Source organism: Poecilia reticulata, chromosome 22 (assembly GCF_904066995.2).
Source record: "Poecilia reticulata chromosome 22, P_reticulata-male-v2, whole genome shotgun sequence".
NCBI lineage: Eukaryota > Metazoa > Chordata > Actinopteri > Cyprinodontiformes > Poeciliidae > Poecilia > Poecilia reticulata.
The window spans coordinates 12,642,547-12,665,155 of record NC_088851.1 but is presented as its reverse complement, the minus strand read 5'-3'; the positions used below and the strand labels follow the sequence as shown (position 1 = coordinate 12,665,155).

Genomic DNA, 22,609 nt, shown 5'->3' with positions numbered 1-22,609 from the left:
CGTTTTGTTTTAGAAACATGATGGTAGGATTTAAAAATAATTAGGCATCGACGTTATAAATCGAATTGTGCACTGACTGTTATTTTTTTTGGCTTTATGCTTTTATTTTGAAAGCCACCAAACACCCAGTTTGCTGAAATCCGAATGCCACGGGATTTCTAACACCTCATTGTGAAAATATGAGAAACATGTAAATGGGCAATGCATTTAGACAATTTTCAGTGTATTTGAGTTTTTAATAACACATTTTATGTGGTTAACTTATATTACTTCACTGCTTCATTTTAATTTAAATAACCCAAGAAGTTGCTGTGTAGGTTTGTTTTTCGAGGTACTTTGAATGCAGCATTGGAACCCAGTCTATTGCTGATGACGCTGTAACCGTGCGTCCTGGAACTCATGCCTTCAATTGGAAACAACTTGAAATTGTTTAGTCGCAGTTTTTGTTGACATTGGTTGCCGTGAGTTATATTTATGAGTAAATAAACTAGTAAGATTTTTGTTTTGAAGTATTGCTGATATTTTAAAGGAGAAAAGTAAGTGGTAGTTTGATCAGGAATGACCTATACAGAATGTGAGCAATTTGTATAGAAAATAATACTTTAACTATTTTAAAACATAGATAAAGGATCACTGCTGCTTCACCTACATGTGAATATTTTGAAGAGGTACACATTTAAGAATGGGTTCTACCTTGTTATTAAATTTCAGAATCTGTTTTATGTCACCACAGCTTACTTCCACTGCACGCTTTCTATGCACAAGAGATATTAAGCCAAACCTGGGAGGCAGACAGGTAGACAGAAAGAACAGTGGACAAACTAGAATAGCAAACAGAACTATCAGACATGGCACAGAGGATGTAAACACTAAGAAATCCAGCATGCTGCTGCAGACTTCTTTTCCCAAATTTGGTTTTGCTGCTGGGACAGCAAAGAGGACAGCAGAACTGATGAAGAGGAAGGCACCAGCAGTCTTTGAGAAAGAAGAACAACATGAGGAGGAGCAGAAACGCATGACGGGTATGGCGACTGCAATTTAAGCCATATTTTTACAACCACACAGTGCTACTTCCATATTTGTTTTTGTTTCCTGTACTAAACCAGAGGTGTTTCATAGGAAAGTGTCAGCCTCCGGAACGGCCTCTGCTTCCTTCTGAGTGGAAGGACCTGAGGGAATCTCTGGGAAAGCAGGAACGTTTTGACATCCAGATGATGAACACTTTATTCCGCTGTGAATCAGAGCTGAACATAGCAAAGTAAGAGATGATGAGAGTGTCTGTCACGTTTTAAGCCAATTTTCCTTTCAGTAAACAGGAATATTTGGTATAAAGTGAATACCCTTTGCTTTTCCAGGTCCTTGCTGACTTTTGTGGTGATGGAAAAGGGCACACTGTCCTATGAGCTGCTGCTACGCTACCTGACTCTGTGTGTGAAAGGCGGACACGACGATGAGGTGTTTGACATCTACAAAATCATGCGTGGAAGTTTCCCTTCACTCGACACGGGGGCTTCCTCCCTTTTTATTAAATCCTTTAGCCGTACTGTGAGGTGGAGGGAAGCACTTGAGATCTTGCAGGAGATCAAGCAGGTGAAGTACATTTTTGTTTAGTAAAATAACTGGAGTAAATAGTGTCCTTATTAACTTTTGATTTGTATTTGCATTATTTTAGGTTCTGACACCATCACCGCGTAACTATGGTGACATTATTGCAGCAGCAATTCATCACAAAGATGCAACTACTGCCTGGGCTTTATACGATGAACTAATTGAAAAGGGACTGAGTCCTCATCAGGAAACCTGGGATGCACTTTTTACAGGCGTGAAAGAGAGAGAGAGGGAAAAAGAAATGGGAGCCATGACTGAGTCAGAGCAGCATGAGAGGCTGCTGGGAGTTCTGGTGTACATGAGGAACAACCAGCTCTATCCCCAGCAGAACGTTGCAAACACCATAAAGAGCTGGTTTGAGAGGTAAGCAGTGATGGAAAAGTTTATTCCCTGTGCTTTGGTTTTTGTTTTTTTTTCCACCACTTTTCATTCTTCTCTCTCTTCATTTATGTCTTTCTTCCTGATTTTAGTCTCAATGGACAGAAATGGACTGCAGCCTGGAGCACTGCCACCCCAAAGTTAGTACACATTTTTCTGCTTTTTACACGGTTCCCTTTGTGATGTTTTGTGCCATTTATTGAATAAGTATTTCTCTCGTTAGAGGTGCGTGTGGGTGTTGTGGGTCAGAGCTGGAGTCGATCCAGCTTAGTGCCGACGAGTATCAGGAGCTGAAGGACAGAGTCATGACGGATGTCATTCAGGGGCGAGATGTATTCAACAAGACCACTCCTGAGGTATGGATTCACACAAAAACAGCGTCCTTTAAAAATGGTTTTATGTTGTTTCTCATCTTTAAAAGTCAGAATTATTTAAGGAGAGACGTCAAGCTAGGATGCTGTTAAGCTTAAGAGTTTCTCTAAAGTTTTAACTAAAACTGGTCTTAAGTAGGCTTTGTTTTTTAGGGACTAAAAGCCCCAGAAGATTTTAAAGTACCTGGAGTTTCTTGGTGTAAGTCATTCCATAACCAGGCTCACTGTCAGCCATCCAAAGGCATCATTCATGACAGTTTCATGGTGATTAAGATGTGAAACTGAATTAAAATAAGTTTCAACTCGTAAGAAGAATGTAATGTAATAATCTACAGATTTTTTTATAATTAAAACCTAAGAGATGAGTATGGTAGGAACAATAAACTCGCACACTTGCAGCAGTGTGTCTGCTCCATTGAAACACACGTGGACATCTAGATGTCCACGTGTGTTTCCAGTCAATTTTTCCAATATGACTGGAAAATATTCCAATTTTTCCAGTTAAAATCTGTTTAAAAGGCTTTGATTGGAGCAGCACTCTCTTTTTCAGTTTCCATGGTACAGAAAGTCGGTGCTTCGTTTGATCAAATGTTTCCACTGGATATAATTTATTACTGTATTTAAACACAAACTCTGAAAAGCAGTGGTATTATCAGCATAAGTGGCAGAGGTTGAATGTTGTGCTTGGAAACAACCGCAACTACATTTTAATATAAATTATAGTGTCAGAGAAACGGAATCTGAAAGTCACGCGTTTAAGTGACATCAAAATAATATTTATTGTGAGGAATTGCCTCATGTGTCTGCTAGAGGGCATCATTGGTACACAGACACACCCAACTGATGAGTGAAACTGACCTGTTCAGACTGCACTGTTACCCATTTCTGAGCTGAGTTTCACTTTAACGTTTGGTAATGGACCCAGAGCTCCGTCAATGGCGTTAGGTTCAAGGTTTAAATCAGTGTTTTGTAGATGAACAAACCTATTTCATGGAATTAGCAGCAAATAAGAAAAACTGCCTGGAAGAAAATTTTATAGTCTCTATTTCATTATTATAAATCAGAATTAACACAAAAACAAACAATAAAAACATATATATTTCTCATTGAGAGAACATTTTAACACGTTAATATTAAGATATACACATTTATTAATAACTTACTAGTTTGGCGTAAAGCAAAATTAAATGTATTGTTAATATTCTTATTATTATTTTGTGAGTTAAAACTGGTATTTCAAGAACATTTTAACATTTTCTGATGATATATATGTTGATGACAGCCTGTTAGTTTAAGATAAAGTGAAAAAACCTGCACAGCATATTTGTCTGGGTTAAGTCTTTCTTAAAAATGCTTAAGATCTATAGGAAGTTTCTAAAAACTACTTCGATAAAGTTAAAACTGGATTCAAAAACATTTTCTAAATTAAATTTCATATAAACTAAAGTCATGTCTGTTTTGAGATTTTTTTACTTGCTGGTTAATGAATACCATTTTAAGAAAATAATCATATTTGTTTATGACATCTTGTCATCTCAGGCATAAATATGATCCTTTTAGATTTCAGTACTAAGTAAATATTTCATTTTTTTTATATTATGTTAATTGGAAATGTTTTGGAAAGAAAAGTGTGATTTATGTAAAAACAAAAAATATAAAATCCCCATGCATTAAATAAAGTTAAATCCCATTCTTGAGGACATGTGACATAAATATGACGTGAAAGCTCACTGTGTCCAAAGTGTAAGTCATTCAGCTTAAATCTTTACAAATACAAAACCAAAGACACACCACCAGTGTGACGGGCATTTAAATAAAACCAAACTGGTCTTAAAATACAGATATTTTAATGCTCCGTGCAGGAGAAGGCACGATGTTGACATTTTTCAGTGCTTTATTTTTTATTAAATTAAAGAAACATTATGCACAGGAAAAACCTTGGCAGCACAAGTGAGTTGCAACTAATAATGTGCCATGTTTATTTGTGACCAGAGAGCAACTTTCATCAGCGTTTCTTGAGGTTCTTCACTCTTCAGATAGCGGTGGTAGTTCGATTAGCTATTTAAATTTGGGGGACTTCCCACTTGTAGTTTGCCATGTAAATATGGACACAGTCTGGCAAAATTGAAAAGACTTCACACCCCTTCTAAAAGGGCAGGTGTTGGTGTGTAAAAAAAAACAAAAGATCAAGATGCACGCAGAACATTTTTCAATCTTTAATCAATTATAAACTGTACAACCGAGTTGAAAATCTGAGATCTTTGGGGGGAAAAAAATGAAACGCTAATTGCATAACTGCACACCCTGCGGATGTCTGCATTAGAATGACGGGACTTTAGAACAAACCTCTTCATTCAAACTCATGTCAAACAGAATTTAGTAAACGCCATCATTTGAAGCACCTTTGAGTGGTTCAGCTGTTCTCGAATGATGCAGAGTTGCATCTCCCTGCAAAAGGAGAAAGGCACAAAAGTCCAATGAAGCTTAGAGGACTTATAGACAGCCCCAAATAAAAAATACTAAAACCTTCTGGTATCTGCATGAAACCTTAAGACCAAGAGGAACTTTATCGTTCAGTATTTCAGTAACTGAAAACTAACAATTCAATAAAAAAATGGCTCCTTTAGAAGATTTAAGCTTCATTATGGCCCAGCCAAACTCAAATTTTGATATCTCAAAATATCTGCTGGGTGCTATAACGAGGATATGAGGTATGATCACAATTTGGCGAAGAAATGTGGGAATATATCCCGAATTGAAGGTGGGATTGCTGATGGATTTTAACCCAGAAAGACTGAGAGCTAAAATGAAACGAAAAGTGCTTCAACAGTTTTAGATTATAGTTGTTAATACTTGTGTAACAATGTTATTTTAGTCTCCCCACTACCCCATTTATAAATGAAATTTAAAAAAGGAGAAATAGAGTTTAGGAAATAATAATCAGTAGCTGAGAATAAAAACCTTATAAAACTTTAACACTGCTTCTTGGTGTGCCAGTAAAGCTGAAGTAGATCTATTTTACCTGCTGCAGACTGGAGGCCTTGTTATGTAAAAATCTGAAAAGAACAAAGTATGCAAGAATCTTCCTTAAATTAAAAGATGTTTTTCAAGAAAAACACAGAAAAAAAAAATCCCCCGTTTCAGATCTGAAAGACTCTTTGATGCACTCAGAACAGCATTTACCACTTAAGGAACTCGCCGAAGGGAGGAACAAAAAGACTGACTTTGAAAGCTGCTTTGAAATGCAGAAATTAATTTTGGTATTTTAAATTTAAAGTTGTATGCTCTTTGGAGATTATATAACCTTTTAATTGTTGTAATAGGAACTCTAACCATGTTGATGTCTCTCTGTTACCTGTAACTTGCAACATGTTAGAATCAAGTTAGCTTTGCGCTTCAGTCAGTTGTGATAAAGTGTTTATTCTGCAGCTCTGAGTCAGTGGAAATGCTGCTGTTTATTTTTACAGAAACAAATTGTTGATAACGAGACACCTGAGTGGTAATGTAAGCTCAGGAGTGTGTGCACAGATGTGGGAGTGTGTGTGTTTTAAGCAGACATGTTATCCAGATCAGCACAATGAGTCCAGTCTCGGGTATCAGCTTTGGAAAGTCCCGGGATAATTACTCTGGACTTTGTCTCTACCTTTCTCATCCTTCTTTTTCTGCTCTCAGGCTCCTTTCTTTCTTCTTTCCATCAATCATTCTCTTCATCTCAAACTCCAGTGAGCGGCTACTTACTGTTAAAAGTTGAGTTTTTTTTGTTTTTTTTTCAGCAGCCTGACGGGCCTTCCCTTTTTCCTGCTCACAGTTACATCACAGGAGGAATATTGCAACATTTTTTGCATTTATAAGGTTGCATTTTGGGCTGAATGTTAATGAAACTGTGCAAACAGTTTCAGGTTTCAGGTCCTGGGGAATTCAGAGCAGCCTATTTCCATATCTATCTAAAAGTGAAAGCACCAATAATGTTTCCACACTGGAGCTGTTCTGAGCTTCATGGCAACTTTGTCGTTATGGTACGAAGCTGCAGACCAACATTAAAGAAGACAATTATTTTTCCTGATCATTCCTTGCAGTCCTCAGAGAATCCTAAGTAACAGGACTGATTGTTGGGTCTATTTAGCATTTGACAAATCAGCAGAAGGAGCCGTCTGATGAGTGATCCTGCAGGTGGAGTCCAGATTCATTTCTGGAGTCAAAGAATGAACAAACCCCTGATGCTGTTGCTGTCGGGGAGGCTCACAGTCTGTCTCAGTTCCCTTCCAGCTAAAACTGTCCGTTTCCACTACTGCAATTTGAACTGTCTGCTATGCAGAGTAATTCTAAGCATCTGCTAAAAAAAAAAAAAAAAAAAAAGACGGACAGACAGACGTACTAAAAGGAGAACCACAAATGAAAATCAAATAAAGTTATCCAAAGAAATTTTGCAAGTAACTCATGGACTTGTCGGGAAAATAAGTTCAAGCCCACATTTCTGTCACAGGTTGGGTTCTAAATAATTGAATATGCTGAAGACAAATTCAAGTGATTCTCAGTAATTTGATTGAAACTCCTGCAACTAAATAAAGCAGCTGAATACAGCATTTCTTTCTATGTACATTAAACGGTTTCACTTCTTTTTAAGACGCTTGAGATACTCAACCGGGAATGCCATGGTAGCTCAATCAGGAATTTAATGGGTTGATCATAATTGTCCCCCTGCGTATCTTTCATGTGGTTGTTCTCCTTCCAAAACTTTCCAGAACTTCCAAAAGCTTTATTTGGTCCAAAATGTTTCTTAACAGACACCAAAGTTGTTTGGTGTAAAGTGATGGTAAGTATTTGGAAATGCTATACCTGAACTCTGCGGTTGGTTTCTTGGGATTTTGTTTCAATATTTGCATCAGTAAAGCTGCCTGTTTGTCCTGATCTCTCCCGTCCTCCTCTGATAGTTGTACCGGTTGAAGTTTAATGTTGCTTTTGGACAAGTAGCTTCTTCCTTGCAGAGCGGCCTTTCAAGACATCCTGCTGCAAGACAGACTTGTTTCTGTTTAGATAATGCCGTTTCTCCCAGCATCTTCGCAAGTTCTTACTCTGGGGTTGCTAAGCACATTTCACAGAAAAAACTAAACAAAAAAACATCCATCTCTGGGAAACAGAACCAGTTTTGTTCTTGAGTGGAATCATTTCTGGAAATTCCCATGGTATTTATATAAATGTATAATTGTTCAGAACATTTTATGGTCCTTCAGAACATTTTAGTCTTATTAATTATCAGACATTGACGGAAAAAATATCCTTTTGTACAATTTATGTAAAAATCTGTCCCAAGTTGTGTGTAGTAATGTAACTTTATTTATTCTGACTTTATGTATAGTTTCCTAAAAGCATCCCAAGCAATTTGGGAATACCGTCCTCCGAGATATTTTAATCTAAAACCAAACAAGTGAATCATGCAGGTGAATTTATTGCTGTGTTCTGAGGTAAAGTGCTGAACTCGTCGTTATCATTTTAAGCATGGCAGCATGCTATATTAGTATTCGACTGGCATTTCTTCTGCGTAGGTTTGCAGCTAAAGCTATTTTTACAGCTTTTTGTTAGTTTTGTGGTCTGTTTTGGGGGCGTTTGCATCTTAAACAACTTTCTGATAACGCCTACGCTTATATTTCACACTGACCCTGGAGAAAGTGAAAAAGCAGTATTTAGATCAGTAATGATTACTGGCACAGGCACATTTATTTATTCCAAATCTATTGTCTTTATTTTCTCTTTCTCTGTCAGAGTTTGTGCTTTGTGTGTCATTGCTTTCTGTCCGTTTGTGCTTCTGTTCAGGAGTTGGAGAGCTTTAAAGCGTTTGTGAAGAGGAAGCCAGCTTTTGATGTGGTCGTAGACGGGCTGAATGTTGCCAGAATCAACCCAGACAAAACCAAGCAGTCAGAGACGGTGAGAATGCACACAGATGCATAATTACCTGGAACGCAGTTAATTAAAAGCAGCATATTTATTTATATAAGATCTGTTTCATGTGTGCTCATTTCAAAGATGCACAAGCTCAGTTTTATCGTGTAGATTTTAGCGTTTTTTTTCTTCCTCCCATCACAGGGGGTTTTCTGTCAGTTTCACAATGAATAACCTCATCTGCCTGAATCTGAGATGTGAACTAAAACTGTCTGATACCAGATTTTAAATCCACCTAACCTACTTGTCTGACTGCCCACATCTGTCTGTCTGTCTCTGCCGATCTGTGTGACACTTGCATCATCGTTCTCGCACATTATGTTGCTGCAGGGCAGGAAAGTACAGACAGATAAGACTGTTTCTCTATCTAGTCATCTGCTGCAGTTTGTGGGGAAGCAAAATAAATCATGAAAATTAGAGCTGCTGAAATTTGCATTAAGACCATAGGCAGGAGTTTTTATTCAAATAATTGACTGCGTGAATGAAATCAGAGAGGAGCTCCACCTGTGAAAAACGTGAAATACCAGCTGAATTCGTCAGAACATTGGCGTCACTAAACCTGGTGGCGTGCAGACGTTTGAGTCCCTCTGAGGGGAAAGGCCAGACACTAAAGATGGCACAGCGTTTAAGGCAGGAGAGTCAAACTCATTCATGTTTGAGGCCAAATCAAGATCATGAATGCTCTTAAGTGGCCGGTTGTGCCAGAGTGTATTTGATAAAACCTGTTCACAAACTGTTAAAATATCAATGGATTCTTAAAATTATATAATATTATTGAACATCTTTTCAGTCCCTCTGGAATTTTGTGAAACTTTTTGTGACTTTTGCAATAAAAATCAAAGTGTTTGTGGTTCTCATTTGGAAATATTTGTGCTTTTTTTATGATGACGGTAAATGCATTTTTTTTTTTTTACTCGCTTCATAGATTATAGACTATAATCTGACATCAGTTAAGGCTGAGGCAGAGGTTTAGTACAAGTAAGAAATGTTTTGAGAATTTTGGAGAAAAATTTGCAACAAACTCCCAATTATGTATTAGTGCAGGGATTTGTTGATTTTTGCATGAATTTCCACAATAATTTTCAAGAAATTGGAGGAACTGTTTGATGTAATGTGGAAGTAAACGGATAAAAATGACATTTATGTGGTTGATAACATAATATCTAAACAGAGAGAGGATCTCAATGCAAACACCAAAGTCTTTAATCAGCCTATTGGAGTTATGGTTCAATAACACGTTTTGCTATTGGTCTAAATATTCAGCAGGTTCAAGCTCCAGTGAGTGACTCCTTAATATGAACATGTTGATTCTTACAGAGTTTCCTGCATCCTCACAAAATGTAGCTGGATATTTTTGAGACTTGGCACATAAACAAGCCAGTTAAGAGTTGTTTGCTGAAGATCTTTGATTAGATGAAGTAACATAAAAAAAACCTTTTTAGGTACATTCAAGAGAAAAATATTGTATTGTTTTGTAGCTAAACACTTGATTTCGTTTACAGATGGAAATTGATTAATTCATGATTTATACAGCAAGATAAAAATCATAAATATGAATAAACACACTAATGAGATGCCTATTGAATGCATTGCCAAGAATCCCTCAGAACTGGAAGCCAGTTATAAAAAAAGAAAAGAAAAGAAAATCTTCTCCTGAATGAAAGTTGAAAGAAATGTACTCTGAATTTGTACAAATTCTGATCTTTTTTTTCCTTGATAATGTCAGATTAAAAGGCCAAGTAAGTTTATCTACTTATGCTTAATTAGACATGAACAAATCAATGCACTTTTCTTTTATCACCTATTTATTAATTGGTGGTTTAAAAAAAAAAAAAGAGGTTTTCCTAATATGGGATTTTCCCCCCTCTGCATAATAAGTATTCACAATTAATTGCGTTGAATCTTTCTAAACTTTTTCAACTAAAGTAAAATTTGATTTTTGAGGATATAAAGCGTTTGTGAAGAGGAATTACCAGGAATTATCTGATTCTAGTGTGTCTAAATTATTCTGTGTTTTCTACCACAAAATGTCTACGTTGCACTTACTGAAAGGGTGGTGCAAATGACAGACTTGCATGTGTTGTTGCAGCTGTTGACAGTGGTGTTGGAGCTTGAGCGTCAGGCCCCCAACATCCTGGTGCTGGGGAGGAAACACATGTTGAGGCCCTCCAAATCCTGGGACAGACGCAACATGAACCTCATCCAGCAGAAAGCGCATTGCTTCTTTACTGAAAACATGTGAGAATCTCAGAATGACAAAGCAACACTTCCTAAAGTTAACACGCCAAGCAGATGGAGGTGGTGTAAATGGCATCAGTGGATGGATGGAAGCAACTAAATATTAATTTTGTACCTCACACCTTCCGTGCTCCCTGTTAGATCCGAAGACGACCCGTTCCTGCTGTATGCCACTTTGCATTCTGGGAACCATTGTCGGTTCGTGAGCAGGGACCTGATGAGGGACCACAAGGCCTGCCTGCCAGATGAGGTAACTAGGCGGCTCTTCTTCAAGTGGCAGAGGGGTCATCAGCTGGTGATGGCTGGGAATGTCGCAACTGGCAGGAGGGTGAAATTTCTGGTGAGTGGATGGTTGGTTACGACCTCTTAACATTAGGTTGACATTGTACCGTCTCCTGTATATAAAAGTAATGAAGAGAGGCTATGTTGTAACTTGCTTTCTTCATGTGTGAACTCTCTCCGAGGCACAGACTGACTGCGTCTTTCTGCTTTATTAGAGTATTCCCTGCTTTGACACCATTGTCCAGACTACAGAAGATACCTGGCATGTTCCCTATGATGATACCGGGGACAGAAGCACATATGAAGTGCCACAACGGTGGCTGTGTCTCACCAAAAAACACTGAATAATTTTTTTGTAAAGATATGTAAAAAATAAAAAATAAAAAAAAACATGTTTTAATATGTAGTCTTGTGAATAAAACTCTTAAATCTCTTGAAGTTTCTGTACATTTTATTATAAAACTTTAGCATCACTTTAATAATAACAATAAAGAAGATAGAGCAATTTTTTTATACCACAAACTATGATATTTGGAAGTCATATGACTGGTTTTAAAATGTAACACAGACATAAAATCTAAATATATGAACTTTAGGGCATGGTAATAAGGCAAGAATATAATTGTAAAAATGCATTTCTTATATTGAAGGTAAACAAAAGCAAACAAGAGCTGCATTGTTGATGGAAAGAAATTAAATTGATTTAAATCTAAAGATTAATTGGCAACTTATCCAAGAAGCCTCAGAAGTAAATAATTTTAGTCATGTTGGATTGTTATCAAATTTTACAATCATACCTGGAGACTTTTCCCAAATATACAACAAATATCTTTTGAGAAATTAACTGCGATTAACTTTGAACAATTTAGTGACTCTCAAACTAAATTTAAAATGTTTCACATCGGGTCTTTGGATTTTTACGTAACTTTGTGGTTGCACGAAGAGCAGTAACATATATATCATCCATTGGTCAATGATGGACTCGGGGATCTTTTTATTTTAATACAAAAACACATTTTGTCTGTAACCGTTGTAGTTTTTAGCTTAACGTTCTAAACCATAAATTCCAAAAAGAACTACAAGGGTTGACCCGGATGAAGAAATTCTTCTCCAGCCACTTCCGGTTCAGAAATTCTTTCCATGTTTTTGTTTCTCCTGCCTGCCATTCTGGTTTCAGTTTAATCCACTTTCTCTTTTTACTTAGCCTCACTGATTACTGCTATGTCTCGGGGGTCCAGTGCGGGGTTCGACCGGCACATCACCATCTTTTCCCCGGAAGGAAGGCTTTACCAAGTCGGTGAGCAAAGAGAGGAAGAAAGATGCTCAGTCATCACTGCTAACAGCCTGTTAGCATGTGCTCAACCACAAAACAGAGATTCTTCACAGGGATTAATAGTGTATTTCATTAAGTATATAGTTGGCGTGTGGTTCAGTTGAGGACTATAACTGTTGTATATTTTTTAGCTGATATTTCTTTGGTACAACAATAACATCGCCTGCCTCCCAAACTGTAATCTTCGCCTAAATAAATCTAAATAGCGTAGAGTGGTCTGTTATGAGTCAACTGAATACAGGTTCATCTCTTGCGTTAGGATTTTCTTTTTCTACTTTTTTGACACCTTAATAATAATTTAAGAAATCATTTCAACTGTAAAAGACTGTAACTTCTGTTTTTCCCAATTCATCCTTCTTTAGAGTATGCATTTAAAGCCATCAACCAGGGAGGAATGACCTCTGTGGGGATCAGAGGGAAGGACTGCGCCGTGATCGTCACCCAGAAGAAAGTTCCAGTCAGTATAGACACACAGATGCTCCTCTGTGGAAGTTGCTGGTCGTGTGTGGATTTTTAATTTAGTTTTTTCTCTAAGCAACATATTTCCTCTTATGTTTGTCAGGACAAGCTGTTGGACGCCTCCACCGTCACTCAGCTGTTCAAAATCACAGACAACATTGGCTGCGTCATGACCGGCATGACTGGTAAGCAAGTCATGCTTACCAAGCCATGCTTGCCAGTAAGGCAAATAGCCTTACCAATATGGCTATTTAGCCATATTTGGAAAAGCAAATATGGCTATTTGTTGTTTTCTTTTAATAACAACTTTCTTCCTCCAGCTTTTGGATTACATAACTAATAGTTGACGAGTCAATAGTATGTCTCACCTAAACTGGATCTGGAAATTAAAAAAAAAAATTTTTTTATATGAAAACATGTGTAGAATGTATTTCTGGGGTCAACCTGTTTGCGTCCTCTGACAGCTGACAGCAGGTCTCAGGTGCAGAGAGCACGCTACGAAGCTGCTAACTGGAACTACAAGTACGGCTATGAGATCCCAGTGGACATGTTGTGCAAACGCATGGCCGATATCTCCCAAGTCTACACACAAAATGCTGAAATGAGGCCGCTCGGCTGCTGTGAGTAATTATGAATGTGTCCACTGGAGTCTTTTTGGGATTTTATCTCTTCGAAATCTGTAGTTCTGATGTTGCAAAGCCGACTGTGGACCCGGATCAGCTAGATGTTCTAATCTAGTGTCCTTGCTGCAGGTATGGTTGTGATCGGCATGGACGAGGAGTTGGGCCCGCAGCTTTATAAATGCGATCCAGCCGGTTACTATTGTGGCTTCAAGGCCACTGCATCTGGGGTCAAGCAGACCGAAGCCACCGGTTTCCTCGAGAAGAAGGTCAAAAAGAAACTGGACTGGACCTTTGAGCAGACTATAGAGGTAAACACAGATACACATGCAGCATACGGTACAGATGCAGCATGCACATACAAAAGAAGCAGCTCTTTTAGTATAAATCCCTGCTGATGCATCAGGTTTTTATTGCACTGACTTTTACATTTCATACAAGCACATTATCCACAAAACATTTACTGAATTATGAAAAGTTTCTGTGAGGAATAGCAGCATAAAGAAGAGCTTGATCACTCTGCAGTGGAAGCTTATGGATGGATTTGGAGTCATGATTTATAACGCATAGTTAAGGTGAGGATTTGATCCTAAATGGACTATCGAGAGCTTTGCTTTTTAAGTTCGATCCCCCTACGCCGACACCGTTAAACTTCTAAGCTTTAAATATGAACTGTACTCGTTCTGGAACCCTTAAATTTTCAGAGTAAAACGCCGTCCTTGGTATAGAGCCTCATTCATGTGCAAGTAAAGCCTATCACTGACTTAATTTAAGAGTTTCAGAAATAAACCATATTTTATTTTTTATTTTCATACTATAAGAATATGGTAGGAAAAATACTGCATTATGAGTCTCGTTGTTTAGAGCCACATCTCTTTTAAAAATTACGATCTTGCTTATAATCTTTTTCTCTAAAATGTCAACATCTTTCCTTTCCAGACGGCCATTTCTTGCCTCTCCACTGTTCTTTCCATCGACTTCAAGCCGTCGGAGCTGGAGGTGGGAGTCATCACGACGCAAGAGCCTAAATTTAAGTGAGTAAATCCCAGAGATGCATTTTAAAACGTGTTGTAGTCCAGCTCGCTCTGTAAGCGGTTTTACTTGTCCGACTAAAACCTGCATCCATAACATTTAATTTTTGTATTTCAGGATTCTGTCGGAGTCTGAGATTGATGCGTATCTGGTTGCTCTGTCCGAGAGAGAGTGAGGATCAATGGGAAAACCTGGAAGTCTCAGTTAGAAGGAAAAATAAGAGGAGCTTCATTTGTCACAATCCAGGGAGATTTACAACACAGGGAGGTCAAATCTGGACATTTTACTGCAGATGCACTGCCTTTTACCAGCCTCTGTTCTTCCAAGTCATAATTCAACCCACAAAAAAAACCCCGTCGCCCCGCCTACATTCTCACTTTTTAAAAAGATTCTGGACTTTCAGATCGGTGCTCCCAATGGCATAAAAGTACAACCACTCATCAGTTTCGTTGTTTGACATGAGTGTAGCTCTGCAGCTGCAGAAGGGTACCTCTCGGTTACGGTGGTTTAATTTTTACTCAGGATGTTCTTCACTTGCGATCTCTGGAGTTTCGTGTTCACGCTCCGGGAGCAGCTGTGGGAGTTTTCCCGTCACTACAATCATCCCCAAACGCCGTCGAACTCTGCTCAGGACAACAACAACTAACTCAATGTTCAATTCTCTCCTCTCGGCTGCGATCTTCAGCTGTATGCCGCTGCACTTCTATTAAATACGGTGTTTTTATTTAACTCCAAAGTCTCTACGTTTACTCATTTATATTTCAGCTGAAATTCAGAAAGTCTTACAGGAAACGTGCAGCTTCTTTGACTCGGTTTCATAACAGAACAGATGATCTGAAATGGACCGTACACTCATTTAAAGCTGTGTCTACTAATGAGTCTGCATAAAACATTTTCATAATGGCTACACTTGCCCCATTTACCGTCACCATTTTGAGCTTTTGCAGCTAAATCGGTCATATAAAATAAACGGCAAGTGAGAAGGCCTGTTTGGAATATTCAGATTTTAGATGTGGTTTTCACTCAACCAATTTACAAATCAGCTAATATATTAGCCTAAATGAGGTCACATGAGATAGGCCTGTCACTATAGCAAATTTGTTCAATTGTTGGGATAAATAATAATAATAATAATGCCTTATTAATGCTTGTACACTCACTCACTCCCAGCTACATTTTTGAAGAACATTTAAGACTGGATCTGGAAAACATCTTAAATATCCAAAATAAACAAAACAACCGGAATAACAATAATTAAAATGGATTATGAAGTCGCTGTAACTGCATTTGAAAAACTTATCATTCAGCTCAGACAGGGAAAACAGGCAAAAGTGGCAGGCAGTGCAAACTAACCACTTTAAACAGGGTGTCAAATGTTTGCAGCGTTTCTCAAACTGGCGGCTTTTCAACAATATTAAAACGGAGCAACTCTTTAACGGCCGCTGTCCAAATGGCAATGATTGCGCTCTTTTTAATTTATTATGCGCTTAATTGATTTGGTCCTTGTTGTGGCAGACTTAGTCAGATGCAGCTGTGGTGAAAAGTAAGGACACTCTGCAGTCATTCAGTTGACCACAAACATGGCAGCAAATCTACGACATAATGGCTGAAAAGACAAACTTAAAATAGTTGTGCAGAAATGTCTGCAAATCAAATGAAGTGAACGTTTCTTACAATGACTTGAGATTAAATATAAAGTCTAGAGATAATCCCACAAGCTTTTGATTGATCTTAGCTTTTTAATGTATAAACAGTCAGAGAAGAGCATTTTAATTATTCCATAATATAACCTAGTAGTTTAATTTTTAATTATTAATAATCTTGGTTGCCATTTAAACAGGAATGTCATGACAGCTGAAGTGTTTAGTTCCTGGGAATTTCCTCTCAAATCTCCCATAGCCACACCTTGCAGATAAACTTCCTTATTCAAATGACAGAGCAGTTCATTCCACAAGCAGGGACAAAAAAAATTCCAAAGCCTCTTATCTGTTTTTTTGTTTTGTTTTTTTAAATACATGCATGGACAGTCAAAGCCCGACTTCCACTTCCTCATTCGTTGGAAGTGAGCTGTCGAGCAATCCGGTTTTTCCTTTTAAATATGAAAATACAGGCTGGCTGATGAGAAATGACTCGGCTCGGCTGTCATGCTCTGATGGAGGCATGAGGATGACCAGACCTTTAGACGGCGGGAAGAGGGCGCATGGGTAATTTCCTGCGTAATTGCAGCTCGTAGTTTTGTCAGGCGCTGCTGATTACATGTTGCCTTTTGAGATTTTAACGCTTTTAGATTTTTACGTGTTTCTCACGGTTTTTCTGGGGAACAATTAAAATATTTCAACGGCTTTTAGTAGCAAATATGTGGAATTTATATCAGGAGACGTTTCTACAGTAGGTTCTATCAACTCTTGGACCAAATCCTGACTGATTTGGACCTTTTCTTGACATTTTAGCGTTTGGAGTTGATCACAATTTGTCAGTTTCTGTTTATCCAATGACTCTTGAGGATCTGACCACAGATTTTCTTTGGGATCAAGGGGAGTTTCCAAAGAGTTCAAAAGTTAAAAATTCTGACCCTTGTGACGCAGATCTCCCTCAGGAGGGAAAATACCCAGATGATCATCAGCAAACGTTTCCTGGTTTGCTAGAAGAAGTTATTCGGAGGACATTTTGATCCTGCTTATTAATAGCAGCGATCAAAGCCTCAACTTCCTCTGATGAGAAGAGACTAAATGTGGGAAGTTCCAACTTGTGGAACCTTTCAGCATTAATCGGAAAAAATAACCTTTAACCTCAGTCTACTGCTGTCCATCCTGCACAATTTTAGCCTGTTCTTGTCAAAGTCATACAAGGTTGTTTTGTTGCAAACCAGTGATTTGTCCGAAGGTAACCATTAAACACAAAAAGATAGTAAGCACATCTGTTGCTCTTTTAGAGTTTAATTTAATTCAGCTGGGTTGTTTTCCAGCATCACCTGTCCTGATGCAACAACAACAAAATGAAATTAGCTCATAATTCTGAGCAAAAAGTATCAAAACCTGGTTTCTCAGATGGTAACATGATCAAGACGCATCAACATAAAAAGAAATTTAACTTTTTTCCCCCCATCTTTGACTTTAAATTAAGTCATTTGCTGCTTCAGGTTAAATTAACAGTCATAGTTGCAGTCTGAATAATAACTATGACTGTGATTTATGGCTCTTAGTAATTAATCAGTTCTGATCCCTGCATAATAAGCGTAAAGGACTCCTTTTGTCTAAGCTTCACACGTTATTAGAGAGAAGGGAAAAGCAAGACTCAATTGGGAATACTTTTTAAAAAACCATAAGCAACATTTACTCTCCATTTCCCACAAATCAAGTCACGGAGCAGGTCTGAGGTGTTAAATATGAGTGTTTTAATTTAACTGGAGTGCGCTGGAACTGTTTGCCATCTCACATATACAACCTGCTAAACTGTACACATTCACAGCTTCCATAAAAAATACATCTTCATATACACAGCATTTACAGTATCATACAACAGAGCTGGAACAGGGTCTTCAGGGGATCCTCTCACACAGCAGTCCCGTTACAAAGTGTGCGTTTCGCTCTCCTGCAGCGGTAAGTCTCTCGTTTTATGTCAGGAGATGCAAGCCCGGCCCGGTTCGGCAGCAGCCGCGTCGCCCTCGCTGCCGTCTTCTCAGCATGATGTTACAAATAAATCAGACATGTGCCGAGCCGTGCCGCCTTCATTCTTATCGTAATCATCTTGGGCCGTTTTGCAACTTCCTTGTTCTTTTTCTTTTCTGCTAATGTCCGTTCCACTGAATGTCGTCGTACATTCCCTGCAGACACACATGACGGGGGAGAAATATGGATTACCCAACCAGTCGAATTTTTGACACTTCATTCAGTCAGTCACTCTACAGCAACTGCGATTTCAACACACCTCTTCGTCCGACTCCTCCTCCGACGACTCCTCTCCGCTGTTTTCTGATTCGGAGAGGTCCCTCAGGTCCGGATGGGTCACCGGGAACAGCTCTTTCTGGATGTCGCAGTTGTCCAAACCGTAGGTGAGGTGGAAGGGAGTGTGTCCCCCGGACGACAGGAGGTTGGGGTCTGCTCCTTTCCTCAGGAGGAGTTTGACCAGAGCGAGGTTCTGCTGGTCCACGGCAAGATGCAGCGAGCTGCGGCCGTTGTGCTGCTCCTGTGCAACAAGGATGTTGTGTTAAAACCAAAACATTCTCCACGTCGGCCCAGATTCTGCGTCTGGATGAATCTGCTTACTTTGGCGTTGATATCCGCTCCGAGGTCCACCATTTTCTCCACCAGCGAGAGGAAACCGTGAACCGAAGCCAGGTGGAGGCAGTTCTGACCTGCATGAAACAAAAGAGGCGTCGATTAGAACCGACTCCTTGCCCAACAGCGTCCGCCGTGTCGACGCCAGCGTGCCTCAACACAAGTCTCACCGTTATAGTTGCAGGCAGCCATCGCCGTGTGCAGGTGCTCCAACCTGCAGTTCTGTGTGATGACGCTGAAGCAGTACAGGTTACCGTGGCGACAGGCAATGTGAAGAGGCGTGTCGCCGCTGTTGTCCACCAGCGTGGGGTCGCAGCCGGACGCGAGGAGACTGGAGCACACGTTCGGCTGGTTTGTTATTACTGCTAAGTGGAGAGGAGTCTGCGGGGGGAGGCGAAGCATTTATGTTACACTTTTGTTCAGAGCAAATAAAACGTTAACAGAGGAGAGGGGAAGATCACATACCTGTCTCAGGTCATTCTGTGCATTGAGGAAAGGTGTGTTCTTTGAAAGGTCAATCATTTGTTTGATGTAGTCCTTTGCTTCGTGGATGATGGCCAGGTGGAGCAGCCTGCCAAGAAAAAGGTAGGAAAAAAAAGAAAAACCTGTTAGACAACAAAAAAAGAAAAAGGGACAAATTCTTCAACCGAGACACTGATTTACTGCCCCGAAAAGCAGGTATGCACACAACTCCACCTGCATCAACAGGTTTATTTTTGTATTACTCCCAGTTCATGTTTCAAGTAGTTGTATTTTTTGGATACAAACAAAAAGTTTTTTCATCATATTAAAAAAAGTGGAAGAACTGAGCAGCCAGAGGCATCTTCAGATGCAAATTGTTTAAAAACTGAATGGTGGGTAACATACTGAAGATCTGTTTTTATTTTTGAATAGCAGTTTTTAAAATGTACACTCAATATATTGCAGGAGTGAAAATGCTAGTATAGTTAAACTAAATCTATAATGCACACAGAACAGTTTAAAGTATAAGGTGTTTCTAAAAATTTACAGCAATAATGTTAAATATCCAACTATGTAAATCACCATTATTTCTTTCTAAAATAAGTTTTATTGCCATTTTCTTATTTATGGAAAATCAAGACAAATAGCCCACCTTTCAACAGCCTGGTGGAATAACAGGACCAAACAAAACTAAATGATCCCTTTCAAATTAGTGTTGTAGCTGAAATTCAATGAAGATAGTTTGCAACAAATGAATCAACAAATAGTTTCTATTTCGCCCTCTTGGTCAAAGTTAACAAGATTTGCTGAAAAACATGCAGCTTTGGAGCAGCAGGTTCCAGTCCTCTGGTCTTCTTTATTAATATCTAATAGGTCTATTAGAAATACCAGAATGTGAATCATGAACTATCACACCTTTTTAAAGTCTATATGTAACAGAAGCATAATAAACTTCAGATTTTTTGGGAGGGCTCTTATAAATTTATGGGCCCACCTTTGGAGACTTTCTGGAGACGGCCCTGTTAACAGTAAAAAAAAAAAAAAAAAAAGAAAAGAAAAAAGAAACGTAGTTGTGATTCGGTTCTGCACACTTTTAATCTTGATTTAAATGTTTTGAAAGTTTTATGTTATTTCTGCTTTGGTGTGAATAAAGCACTTTACATCGTTTTAATTAAATTCCCTTTATGAATACTCTTAAGAAGAGGGTTATGAGCGCGGACTACATTTCTGTGCGGAGGAATAAGATTGGGACAAAAATAACGAACTTTAGGGTTACTTTAGGGTATTGTTTGTTTCCACTGGTTTTGAGACAACACCGTCTCCGACACAGAAGACGGGTTTGTTCGTTGTTTCTCGGTTATTTACATGGTAGTACTTCAGGGAAATTTTCCCAGTTTTCCCCTTTGCTCTTCACGGGAACGCGCGTCGGTTGGATTCCTTGGCGGCGCGCCCGGGACTTTCCCAATCTGACCTCCTGATAAATGGCCTTTTTGTTTACTATATCCCGTCTATGGCCACAGCAAGAAAAACAAAAGCTACTTTGGAATCAAATCAGACCCATTAACCGAGCTAAACCTCAATGCTTATAAACAACAATAATAATTCCAGGCTAATTTAGGCCTTAGTTTTATGGAGGAAGGCATTCCCGACGGGGAACGAAGGCATCAAATTACCTCAAAGACCCAAAAGTGAGGCCCCGAGTCTCAGGCGCCCCGTGTTATATAAATAAGCATATAAATAACTCGGTGTGTAAAAACCTACGTGTCTCCCTCGTCTGTAGTCTGCGTCTGCCACTCCTGCAGCGGCTCTTCGGTCCGAGCTGCGGCCTGCTGGCGATCACTCTCCAGCTGGAGCCGATGGAGCTCCTCCGCCACAGCCTGGTACTCTTCCTCCTTCAGCGAGTCCACGCCGCTGTCGAGCCGCTCCTCCGTCGACTGGGCCGCCTTCCCTTCTTTAGACTCCCGATTGTAATCCATTTGGTTTAATATACTGGTCCGGTGAAGGTCCATGTTGGTTCTGGAAGTCCTAGTTGTACTGTGGCTAAGTGTGTGTGAGCTGCAGCCTGTAAATGCCCTCTGCGTGTATCTGGCTGCAGAGCGGGCGGAGTTAGCACATAGGTGGGGGATTTCCACCAAACTGACAACTAGAATAACTTCGCAAACACACAGCAGAGCCAGAGAGGGGATTTCTGCCCAGACTTGAATAATAAAAGCGCTTCTCATCGAGCATTATGCGTTTGCAGGATCAGAGGCGGAATTAGTAAAACGGGGGTCTGAGGCACACATGCAACTATTTTTTGTCAATAGTTTGTGCAAAGATGCAAGGTCATAAAAAGTCACATAAAGTCTTAGATTTTCTAATCTAAGTTTAGATTTTCAGTGCTTGGACTTAAACACATTTTAACTTTGTCTTAAAATGTGCTAGAGATGTTTTTTCCAGGACCTTCCAGCTCTGAATAAGGGATTTAGTCAAGAGTCTTTAGAGGAAAAGAGAACAGCAGGGGTCCCCAAAGAGCTCTAAAAATATAACAAAGTCATTCTATATGAAGTTTCTTTCTATCAGTAACTCTAGAAGCTCAAAATAATGGAGCTAAAATCAAACTCTTTTTAAAACTTGCTTTACTCCAAGTCCTACAATATGTATGTGCATAGACATAAATTAGAATATTATACTAAATTTCAATATCTTTCAATTACATAAATGTAAACATCTTTTTTTCTGGTTATTCCATGAACTTCAGAAACTTTTTCTTGTTTATCCATATTAATTAAGTTAATATTTGTTTTTTTTTCAGTGTATTTTTAATAGGAACTTTAATAAAATCTTTAAGAAAACAGTTCACTATTTTAACAGAATAGCATTCCCTCTGTTTTTTTCCCATAGTGTTTATACAAGTGCCTCTCAGTAAAGTAGAATATTAAAGTTGACCTAATTCAGTAATTCATTTTAAAAAGTGAAGCTCAAAGATTATCTTCACTTTAAGTGATATGTTAGTGTTTATGTCTCTTGATTTATGTAATTATCAGGTAATGAAAACCCCAAACAAAAGACAAAATAAGGGATTTTTAATACACAAATGTCTGCAAACTGTAAAGTCCATGTACTGTACATTACACACTCATGTTCTGGGTTCCTGTTGCTGGAAGTAATGCATCACAGCAATGTCTCTGCTGAAGTGTTAAGGAAGTCTGGATTGCTTAACTTACGACTTTTTGACAGAAACTACATTTTGTGTTTCCATTAGCCGTAATCTGTACTCATCAAAACGAACAACAACCCCGCTTAAGACAAATCCTTCTGTGCGTCACGCATGCATATAACATAAATGTAACTTTTTGCATTGAATTACTGGAGTACATCAACATTTTATGTTACGTATTTTGTTTCTATTCAGATTTAAAAACGATGTTAGATGTAGAATGCACAACTGTTTAAATATGGATTATAAAGAGGTGATCTTCGGAGGATGATGAAACTTGAAAGATCCCCAAATCACTTTTTTTTTTCTTGAAGGGTCAGCACAAACACTGACTTTCAGTCTGGATGTTATGATACTGTGACAAAACCGCAGATCCTATGATACAGGCAAAGCAATATCCAAATAAAATAATA

At 38.7% G+C, this 22,609-nt stretch overlaps 3 protein-coding genes across 4 annotated transcripts; 2 read left to right on the top strand and 1 right to left on the bottom strand.

Annotated features, from left to right (window-relative positions):
- The first annotated feature begins 348 nt into the window (after positions 1-348).
- On the top strand, positions 349-11,252 carry prorp (protein only RNase P catalytic subunit). 2 transcript variants are annotated; one of them, XM_008399838.3, is made up of 11 exons: positions 351-536; positions 734-1,022; positions 1,120-1,258; positions 1,356-1,590; positions 1,673-1,971; positions 2,079-2,126; positions 2,210-2,342; positions 8,169-8,279; positions 10,384-10,532; positions 10,674-10,872; positions 11,030-11,252. In XM_008399838.3, exons 2-11 carry the CDS (start codon positions 884-886, stop codon positions 11,156-11,158), a joined length of 1,581 nt encoding a protein of 526 aa, XP_008398060.1. In that variant the 5' UTR covers positions 351-536; positions 734-883; the 3' UTR covers positions 11,159-11,252. The 2 variants fall into 2 exon arrangements, with proteins under 2 accessions (XP_008398059.1, XP_008398060.1); XM_008399837.3 differs by having other exon boundaries at positions 349-1,022.
- Positions 11,253-11,916: 664 nt separating this feature from the next.
- On the top strand, positions 11,917-14,987 carry psma6a (proteasome 20S subunit alpha 6a). Its single transcript, XM_008399836.2, has 7 exons — positions 11,917-12,111; positions 12,510-12,604; positions 12,710-12,791; positions 13,071-13,226; positions 13,359-13,537; positions 14,166-14,260; positions 14,376-14,987. Exons 1-7 carry the CDS (start codon positions 12,036-12,038, stop codon positions 14,431-14,433), a joined length of 741 nt encoding a protein of 246 aa, XP_008398058.1. The 5' UTR covers positions 11,917-12,035; the 3' UTR covers positions 14,434-14,987.
- A 2,643-nt stretch (positions 14,988-17,630) lies between these two features.
- Positions 17,631-21,234, bottom strand: nfkbiab (nuclear factor of kappa light polypeptide gene enhancer in B-cells inhibitor, alpha b). Its single transcript, XM_008399835.3, has 6 exons — positions 20,759-21,234; positions 19,001-19,106; positions 18,706-18,916; positions 18,524-18,612; positions 18,186-18,443; positions 17,631-18,081 (listed from the first exon to the last, which is right to left on the bottom strand). The coding sequence occupies exons 1-6, from the start codon at positions 21,217-21,219 to the stop codon at positions 18,046-18,048; spliced, it is 1,161 nt and encodes a 386-aa protein (XP_008398057.1). The 5' UTR covers positions 21,220-21,234; the 3' UTR covers positions 17,631-18,045.
- Between the last annotated feature and the right edge of the window lie 1,375 nt (positions 21,235-22,609).

What these genes read in the sequence shown, in the direction of transcription:
- prorp (XM_008399837.3), top strand. Translation starts at nt 683, where the DNA reads ATGGGTTCTACCTTGTTATTAAATTTCAGAATCTGTTTTATGTCACCA. An exon ending in TCAGAGCTGAACATAGCAAA is followed by an intron (nt 1,259 to 1,355) that starts GTAAGAGATGAT and finishes TTGCTTTTCCAG; the next exon opens with GTCCTTGCTGACTTTTGTGG. An exon ending in TCTTGCAGGAGATCAAGCAG is followed by an intron (nt 1,591 to 1,672) that starts GTGAAGTACATT and finishes GCATTATTTTAG; the next exon opens with GTTCTGACACCATCACCGCG.
- nfkbiab (XM_008399835.3), bottom strand. Translation starts at nt 21,219, where the DNA reads ATGAGAAGCGCTTTTATTATTCAAGTCTGGGCAGAAATCCCCTCTCTG. An exon ending in GAGCGGATATCAACGCCAAA is followed by an intron (nt 18,444 to 18,523) that starts GTAAGCAGATTC and finishes CTTGTTGCACAG; the next exon opens with GAGCAGCACAACGGCCGCAG. An exon ending in AGGAGGAGTCGGACGAAGAG is followed by an intron (nt 18,082 to 18,185) that starts GTGTGTTGAAAT and finishes GTGTGTCTGCAG; the next exon opens with GGAATGTACGACGACATTCA.
- psma6a (XM_008399836.2), top strand. Translation starts at nt 12,036, where the DNA reads ATGTCTCGGGGGTCCAGTGCGGGGTTCGACCGGCACATCACCATCTTT. An exon ending in TCACCCAGAAGAAAGTTCCA is followed by an intron (nt 12,605 to 12,709) that starts GTCAGTATAGAC and finishes TATGTTTGTCAG; the next exon opens with GACAAGCTGTTGGACGCCTC. An exon ending in ACGCAAGAGCCTAAATTTAA is followed by an intron (nt 14,261 to 14,375) that starts GTGAGTAAATCC and finishes TTTGTATTTCAG; the next exon opens with GATTCTGTCGGAGTCTGAGA.